This window comes from Paramisgurnus dabryanus, chromosome 13, assembly GCF_030506205.2.
Source record: "Paramisgurnus dabryanus chromosome 13, PD_genome_1.1, whole genome shotgun sequence".
Taxonomy (NCBI): Eukaryota; Metazoa; Chordata; class Actinopteri; order Cypriniformes; family Cobitidae; genus Paramisgurnus; species Paramisgurnus dabryanus.
Window position 1 is genome coordinate 19,497,395 of NC_133349.1, and position 9,320 is coordinate 19,506,714.

General features: G+C 35.3%; 1 protein-coding gene across 1 annotated transcript; it reads left to right on the forward strand.

Moving 5' to 3' along the window:
- The first annotated feature begins 6,377 nt into the window (after positions 1-6,377).
- Positions 6,378-8,849, forward strand: LOC135727767 (uncharacterized). Its single transcript, XM_065245780.2, has 6 exons — positions 6,378-6,693; positions 6,971-7,279; positions 7,376-7,681; positions 8,088-8,129; positions 8,333-8,413; positions 8,524-8,849. Exons 1-6 carry the CDS (start codon positions 6,597-6,599, stop codon positions 8,550-8,552), a joined length of 864 nt encoding a protein of 287 aa, XP_065101852.2. The 5' UTR covers positions 6,378-6,596; the 3' UTR covers positions 8,553-8,849.
- Positions 8,850-9,320: the final 471 nt, after the last annotated feature.

Below are 9,320 nucleotides of genomic sequence, written 5' to 3' on the forward strand. Positions count from 1 at the left end.
TAGCTTCAATTTTATTGCTGATTAGTCAGGTTCATTCTTGACACAATAACTTCACAGCCCAGCTATGTTTATGCAACCGGCCACTTGCCTCACTTCTTAATGCGTATGTGATACCAGTATGTTTTATAGTCATTTATACAATAACGATAAAACAATCAAAAAGTCATAACCCCAACATTCATGCAGTTTTATTTCATATAAACGCAAGAAGTTTGTATAATATAGATTGTGAAAAAATACAGTATAGGTTTTTAATGTCCTAACGTGGTGCATATTATAATGAAATATATGATTGTGTTTATGAATAATGTTCTTTCCTAAGGTTTTGTCAATTTGCTTTTAGTGAGATCTTTGTGATAGACACTTTGACTGGATCTGATTTTGGTGTAATTGTTGGAAGTTTAATCCACATTAATATGTCATTCTCTCACATAAAATGAAAAATGATCTGGCTCCATATTTATTTAAGTCCCACTGACATGTGGTGGGTGGGAACAGAAGGTAACGCAACACCCTCTGTAATTTAGATTGTCCAATTTCAGTTTGCTTTATGGACTCTGGAGGCTGCATCCATTGAGGACTGAGTCCCCACCTTTAAAGTCTGCATATTTCGAGGATCCAGCCTTCAAATTGCGATGTACCCATGTTGTCGCTCATGTATGTTTAAAGCTACCCCGTTGAAATGCTTACTCTACTCTGATTGATCAAGCTGGCCAAGTCTGTTGTGATTGGTCCCCACTTAGAGCGTGCCCCTTAAGTCCAGTTTATACTTCTGCGTAGAGTGCATGGTATAGCATGACACACACCTCTGCAAAAATGTTACAAAACATCAAGTCTTGCTTCTTGTTGTGTCAATTTTCAATACTCATAAGCATTTCCACTTGCAGTAAAAACAAAGATCAACCAAGTTGAGGAGGGATATTTACTGTAACAACTCAAGCTGCAACAAAATAAGCTGATGCCTCTTTAACAACGTACGCAACAAACTGCTTCTTCTTTGGTGTTTTCCTTGATACAGTAACATGCCCAATGACATTGCCTACTAGCTGTCTGCATGTGTAACTGCATGTTGACATGAACAACGATGCAGAAGTATAGACCAATTTAGAGTAGACGTCACAGTTACGTCACTGCAAGCTGCGCGCACAATGCGGTTGCAGAAAAACAGTGGAAATGAATTAGACACGAGTGAAAAGAGCAAGATAACTCACTAGAAAATGTCCGGTTGTGCTGTTAAAGGAACAATATGTAAGAAATTTATATCAATTAATCATTAAATAGCCCTGAAATGTCACTAGACATTAAGAAATCATTTTCATTTCAAATACTTATATCACTCACAACAGTGGTCCGGCCAGGATATTGTCATTTAAAAAGTGGAGTTGCAGCCCTCAACTGATGTTTATGTTGTCGTTTGGTATATTGGCCACCAGCTGTGTGATTGCAGTACCAGTTTTAGCCACACGTTTTGTGATTGCAATACCAGTTTTGGCCACAATCCTACATACTGTTCCTTTAAGTGTCAGAATAAGAATGCCAAAAAAGATGGCTTTCATTTTTATAGAATACCATCGTCAAAGACATCATTTGAAGATAAACGTAGGTGTTTATGATTACAACAGAGCCGGCCCAGCCACTAAACGACACTTGCATAAAATAAATATAAATATTCATTATTTATTATTATGGCAATGTTAAAAAGGCTGTTACTTGTTATTATAGTTATTATGAAAGTTCGCTAATAAGATCTCTTTCTTGCCGAGATTGATTGACACACAGCATCCAGCGCAGCAGCCAATCAGTGCCCGCGACTATGTGCAGGCGAGCATCCCGCCCACAGAACGCAAGTTGAGTTGAGCCGGATCGCTGATACAGACGCAAACTTTTGCTGTTGCTTTAAGGACCATTTCTTTAATGTTATGCGTGTTTGTGCGTACATGCGAAGTAAGTGGATCTTATTTGACTTCGGTAATGACCAAACCTGTGTTCTGTTTGACTTCTCTTTCTTATATTTGCCATCATAACGTGAATTGGTTTATTAAGCTTAATAATTAATATTTAAACGGTTTAACGTGGTAAATTAATTCTGTTACGCTTAGATTTCACGTATGCCATTGTCATTTCTACATATGTATGTCATTAGTGTAATTATATTGTTAAACGTCTGAATTTAAAGTGTTTTATGTGTAAGAGTAAACAAACTCATGCGCATATGCGTGGTACATGTCCAGACAGCGCACCGTTGTTAAACCACCTGCTAGCCTTTGCAAAAGTGTATAATGTCACTGTTCGGTGTTTAATATTTAAACTATAGCAATGCATATGACATACAGTAGCCAGCTTTGTTAGATTAATGTTATGAATGCAATGTTAATTGTTAATCTTCAATTATTAATATTATTTGCAAGTGAATTGTTATCATCCACAAACCTATGTTTGTGTCAGATTTAGCTCATCTCAAACAAGAATGTTAGGTACTATTAACCTTGTTTGTTGGGTTTTAGATATTATTGTTAATTTTGTTTATTTGAAAAATTTAAACATTTAAGTATTATATTTATTATTTTATATAATATTTTAATTAAATGTTATTCTATTTACTCTATTTCATTTGAATTATATATACATGGGTTTCAGCTGGCGTCACTCTCTTGTCTTGCGCCATTTTGAGGACCTGAAGTGGTCGCAAAAGAACTAGAAGCTATGCCTTCAATATGTTGTGAGCATCAAAATCGCTATTTTTACAACACTAAGAAGGCTCGACAAAACATGATATTTTGCTCGAAGTATCGCCTGTGTCTCTACACGTGAACTCGAGCATTGAGAACATTGTTTGTGAACAAAGAGTTTACTAAAAAGAAGGTTTTAAACAACTGACTTTGGTTGATTTGGCTTCCGCTCGCCGCCATCTTCCCAGTCTAGATGTATCGATCTGCGAATGGAACGTAAGGAGGGAGGAGAGTAAAGATGGATAGCTCCTAAAGCATAGTTCCATATAAATGCACAGATAATTCGTTGTTTTGTCGCAAGTGAAAAACAATATTGACCTTCTAGTTGAAAAAGGAGCCTCATATGAGATTCATTCATTCGCATTCAGAAATCGATTATTTCCGTCTGGCAGGGATGACGAGCAGACACCATAACAGCCAAAATCAGTTGTACAAAACTTTCTTTTTATTAAACTCTGTGTACACAAACAATGTTCTCAATGTTCGCGTTCATGAGTAGAGATCCAGGTGATACTTCGAGCAAAGTTTCATGTTGTGACGCGCCGCCTTAGTGTTGTAAAATAGTGGTAGTTCGGTAGCAGCGAACAGCGGCTGGAAGAACGTATCGGGGATTGAGTAGGCATCACACCCAAATCAAGGTATATTTTTTAAAGTCGCGTTTCTTTTCATGACAGTCGAGGTGCGACATGTTGTCTTTCGTAGCCATTTCCCGTATCCATAAGAATCATAGACAGTAAAAGATAAGAAATCCGTAAATCGTAGCAAGCCAGCCAATGCTTGTCAGTAGCCTACTGGTAGTCTGGTACTCGGTAGGTCCTCAAGATGGCGGCATAACGTAAAAAGTCACATGACTGAAACCCATGTATAGGCTGTTGTTTGTGCCTCTTAATCTCTGGTGTCAATTAAAAATGTTTCTTTGATGGTCAGTGAAAATCACTTTATCAGTCTTTTTATTCAGCAAGTTCATCAGTGTGTGTTTGTTGCACTGCACTGCCATTCAGTTCAGTCAGTGGTATCATATTTTTCTGTTAGACATCAAACATGGAACTCAAATCAAGAACTCAAGGGGGCAGTTTCCCTGAAAGGAATTAAACTAGTCCTAGACTAAAATAAAAGTAGGCTAAGAGCTGTCCAAACTGAAAAAAGCTTGCACTGACATATCTTAAAATACACCAGTGCCCTTTGTTTTGCCTCAAAATCCACACAAATAATGTTTTTAGTAAGGCATTTTTGTTAAAATTAGTTATGTTTTCTAATTAAACTAAGGCCGAGTCCTGTCTTAAGATATTCCCTGTCCGGGACCACCCCAAGGTCTTTTATTGTCATTCTGTAGGCTACATGTTGCCACATAAGAACGAAATACGTACTCAGGACCAGCAAAAAAGATCATTAACATACAGTATACATAGAATAATTAAAACATAATTTAATAGACACATTTAAAAAAATAACATATTAGATATCATATGTGCAGTATAGTCATAAGGTAGTCATTGCTTTTCTTTAGGCCTTACTTAAAACGGTCAAAGGGCCTCCGACTAAATTTTGCTTAGGGCCCCCAAAGGTCTAGGGCCGGCTCTGGATTACAATAAGCCCTTAAACGGACAGAATGGAGCAAGGAAATCATCTGGAAATCTTTTAATAATTAGAATAGAAAATAAGTAGAGAAGATGTCCGGTGTTCTGTCGAAGTCTGTTCCCTCCATGTGTTTCTTATAGCGTTTTTATCATGTTACAATTATAATTTATTAAGGAAGAAATTATAAAAAACAGGAAAATTATGAAATATTTAATAAACGCTATTATATATAATACATGATAGTATTGCTTTTACATGTACTTTAGCGATTCAGACTGTAAAAATATTTGATTTAGCAAAAAAGAACAATACATATACATTACATACATGCATATCAGTAGCCAAGCCATTTAAACTTTTTATCTATCTAAAAAAATAAACGTAATGATTAAAACGCTATAAGAAACATTGCACTAAAGGGAAACATAAAGGAATCAGACTTCGACAGAACACCGGATCCATAAAAATCACGGTTTAATGCTAAAACACTTCACAACCCTACTGCGGAGCAGTCACTTTCTGCAACCAGTTTGGCTCCGCCCACAAAAAACGTCATCTCTGTTTGCAAACATGAAATTGGTCTATTAATGAAACCGACCTTTTCACAGACATGTCACTGTCATACAGGGGCGTTTTCCCGGACAGGGTTTAGATTAATCCAGGACTAGGACTTAGTTTTATTAGGCCATTTAAGTCGTTTTTAACAAACAAAAAACAACATTAGTATGCATCTTGACAAAACAATGGCACTGATATATGTTAAGGTGTCATTGCAAGATGTTTTTTAAATTAAGGTAGCCTTAACATGCATTAAAAATAATACATGCACCATATAAGTGTATTAACCAAAATAGCTGGTAAATAACATGTAACTTTCATAAGTACGTTTGGAGGTGTCATAACCATTTACATCCACGTGGTTACGGCATAACAACTTTACAGTTGAAGTAGAGGATGACAGATGTTATTAAATCTTTTTAGTAAATGACTTTATATTTCTGCAATACAGAGCCTTGCATTAGGTTTGAACCCAGGGAATTCACTGTATACAAGTTGCAATATAAATCACTTTGAATAAAAGCGTTTGCCATATATATTGTGTGATTAATTTACAACATAATCATATAGAAATCACTTCATGTATACTTTAAAAAGAAGCTGAATAAACAATGTAAAAACAAATGTGCCTTCCAAGGTTCCTTTAAATTGAGATGGCCTTTGACAGTGCTTGATGACATGGCAGCAAGCACATGCCGCCTCAGAATGCAGGATTCTGTTAGAGAAACATCCTTGAAATTAAGTGTAGATGCATGAAATGGTAAATATAATTAACTGTAGTCAGTGTGCATAAGAAATATCACCTGTGAGATAGAGAACAGAAAATTATAAAGTCTAGAAGAAAAAGAGAGGTGCCATTGAATGGGTGCTTGACCCCTGTTTTGGTTTAACCCTCATGGCATAAAGCTAGAAGAGAATTTAAGAGCAGAGCTCAAGAAGATCCCAGAGAAACAGAAGAGACAGATCATATCCAACATTACCTTTTATTATTTCATTGACCGTGTGAGTAAACCCAACCGTAAAAAGTTAAATTGACCAGTCGGAAGACCATATTTAGTTTTTGAACAGCACATCTGTGTACATTCCCTTCTGGAAATGGTGTGGGGGATGCGAAACAGAAAAGACTTCTGTTTATTTTCAACCTTACACAATCAATACCACAGACTGCAGTAACGTTTCACAACATTATGCTTTCAATATGAGCACATCCAAAAGTAAATCAAATAGTCTTTCAATAAACACCCATGTTAAACATGTTAATGAAGCTTTGAAATGTATATTCAATGTTGGTGATGTGCTATTTTGTCTATGGCACAATATTTTGACATTGAACATAATTGACCACAGATCTAACTGACATAAAAATTCACATTATTCAGCACTCTGAAGTGTTAAATGTGGTCAAACTGTCTGAGTTCTCGATGCTGAACATTTGTGTTTCACAACCTCAGCATTCAGATCTCAACACTCTACTGAAGTGAAGCCTGTTATTGAAAAATCTTAGCTGTATAAGTGAAGCCTGTAAGCATTATGGTATCAAGTCCAGGTTCCTCAGAATGATCTCTTCATATAATAATGAATTACTTTCACAGCTTAGAGACTTATAATTGGTGAATATTATAACAAGTGTTTACTAGAGACATGTCAATCAACTCTTTTCCATACTTAACAACAGTTTTAACAATCAGACCAGAGGAAGTGAACAAATAGAGGAAGAGCTGAAGATGTTTAATGGGCGAGTTGTGTCTGGAAACTAAAGAGAAGCTCACTGAGATACAGCAAATGGCTGATATGTGTATATCAATAATTCTCTCTTTTCTTCTCACAGGTAAAGTAATCTGTAATCACTCTTTAAGACATTTGATTTATTAAAATCTGTTTAAAAGATTTGTCAATTATTATAGCTTCTTGACATTTATGTTGTTAACATTAATGTTGTGCTAAGTCATGTGATGTTTGGTACATACTGTCATAATCATTTGTGCCTCGGTCAACACTGGTTCATTTTGAATGTTTGCCTAAATAAGAGTGTATGATTTGTTTTCTGCTTTGTATACCGAGTATCAGTATGTGTATAATAATCATCCAGATCTACTGTATTTCAGGTGTTACTGGAGAGACTCATGTGTTCAGTAGTTTAGGTGAAAATGTCACTCTGGCCTGTATTAATGCTCTTTCTGACTGCACCTCAACTACATGGATCTACTTCAAACATAGATCATCAAGTGGAGTAGAACTGATTAATGGAGGAATAAAGAAGAAAAACATAGCTGAGAGACTGAGTCTGGGGTCTGACTGCTCTCTGAACATCTATAAAACAACAGAAGAAGATCATGGACAATACACCTGCCAACAATATGTGAATGGACAAATACATGGAACTGATGCACAGATTTTTCTACATGTTCTTCATGGTCAGTGTTTCTGTTAATTTAGTTGAGTATATGTTTAACCTAAAAGATGACATTTAACTTTCATGTTTTAAATTGTGTCTTTAATTTCTCCTTCAGTCTCTCCATCATCCACACAGACTGAGATGAGATCAGGCAGCTTTGTCACTCTCACATGTCATTTGTTTTCATTTGATAACATGTGTGATGATTTCTTCCGTATTGAGGATCTTCAGCTGTTCTGGGTGAATCAGGCTGATGTTAATTTACAGACAGACTCCAGATATCAGATATTATCATCAGGACAATGTATCAGGACTCTGACTACAACACTCCTGAATGAAGACAACAACACAGAGTGGAGATGTTTGGTTAAAATGAAGAATGAGATTAAGACCTCAGCCAGATATACTGTCAAGTTAAATGGTAAGAAATCTAAATTTTACTAAAATAATTAATAAAAACTATCAAGTAACGTTAGGACAAAAAATTGAAAGCTCAGATGCAAAAGCCTCTATAAACACCTCTGTCAATAAAGAGATAATGATATTAACCAAATGCTGTCTGCATGTTTTATATGTTCATCAAATACAATACATCAAATGCTCAGGTCATTCAGAAATACTGGTTTGTTGGCAGAATCCTTTAATACGCATGTTTACAAGAATGTCAGACGCAATTAGAGGGTTTTACATCTGACTTTTTTATTCAATTAGGAAAGTTCACTTTGATTCACTGGTGTTTTATGTGATGTTTAAGTACCACAATATGTTTCACCTGAGCTAACAGAGCTGAGATTCACCTAAACTAATAGCCAATATTTGTCATGTAGGTTCAACTGAAGACAGCAGGATTTGTGTGTCATTATACAGAGGTATAAAGTTTTATTACAGCACCACACTGCAATACATTTATACAGATATTTAACTCATCACTGAAACTATCAACGAGATTATGATTTTATGATGTTTGTCATTAGGTTGCTTCATTGTTTTATACCTTTGATTTAATCTTTAGCTACTGTCAGTTTTAATGGATTTAATCTTGTTATTCTCTGTCCACACATCTGTCTTATAGTAATTATAGTGATTGTTGAGACCATAGCATTCACTGCTCCTACTGTGATTCTTCTTCTGATCATCTGTACAGGAAGAGCTGGTGAGTTTTGACTAATCACATAATCTAATGATTCACAATAAATTGCTGCAACATCTTTGGGAAAAAAATTACGAGAAGTTACTCAGTTTAATTTAAGGTTTTCTTTTTAGGAAACAGAAGAAGGACTCAGACCACCTAGACAGTGATATCAACAATTTAAAAATAAAATACTAACTTTATAAATTGCAACAATGCATTAAAAATGTTGATAGATTTTATATATGAGTAACGCTTTCAAATGCATAATTTTCCAGCAATCCATCCTGTAAATCCCTGCATAAAATATGGTAACAGACAGACTCAGGCTCTGTTTGTGTAATGTAGCTGAATTGAGTCTTGTTTATCTACTTCAATCTGTTTTGATTTTGCATAATTGCTGCTTATTTCTTTATTAAAATTCTGGACTCCTAACTCATTATGTCATCTTACAGCAACTCAGATCTTTATTAAAACTATAATGATTTTACTTTGTTAAGTCTAAAAGAAAAGCATTTTATGAAGTTATTTATTTAGAAATTATATTGTTCATGTTTAATTAATTCATATAACTTCATTATGGTTAGTTCAGAAACTAACGAAGATATTATCTTTGTGACTTGTAACAGGTCTAGCCTGTTACTAGATGTAGTTCCATTCCTTACCTGTAGGGGGCAACCTTGAGTGTGTTGAGTTTGTATAAGGTAGTGCACAGGTAGAAGAAAAAAAAAGTATGCAATGTGGAAGCTGGAGGAGCTGAAACACACAGCGTCAGCTGAAGCTTGCTCGGATCCTCTGGGGTGTTAAAAAGGGTTTATTTTTATTTTATTTATTTTTTTATTATTATTATTATTATTTTTCACAATTCAGATCCATTACACATATGCGCAAAGTATACAGTAGGTGGCAGTAATACTCCCAAGGAGTGAGC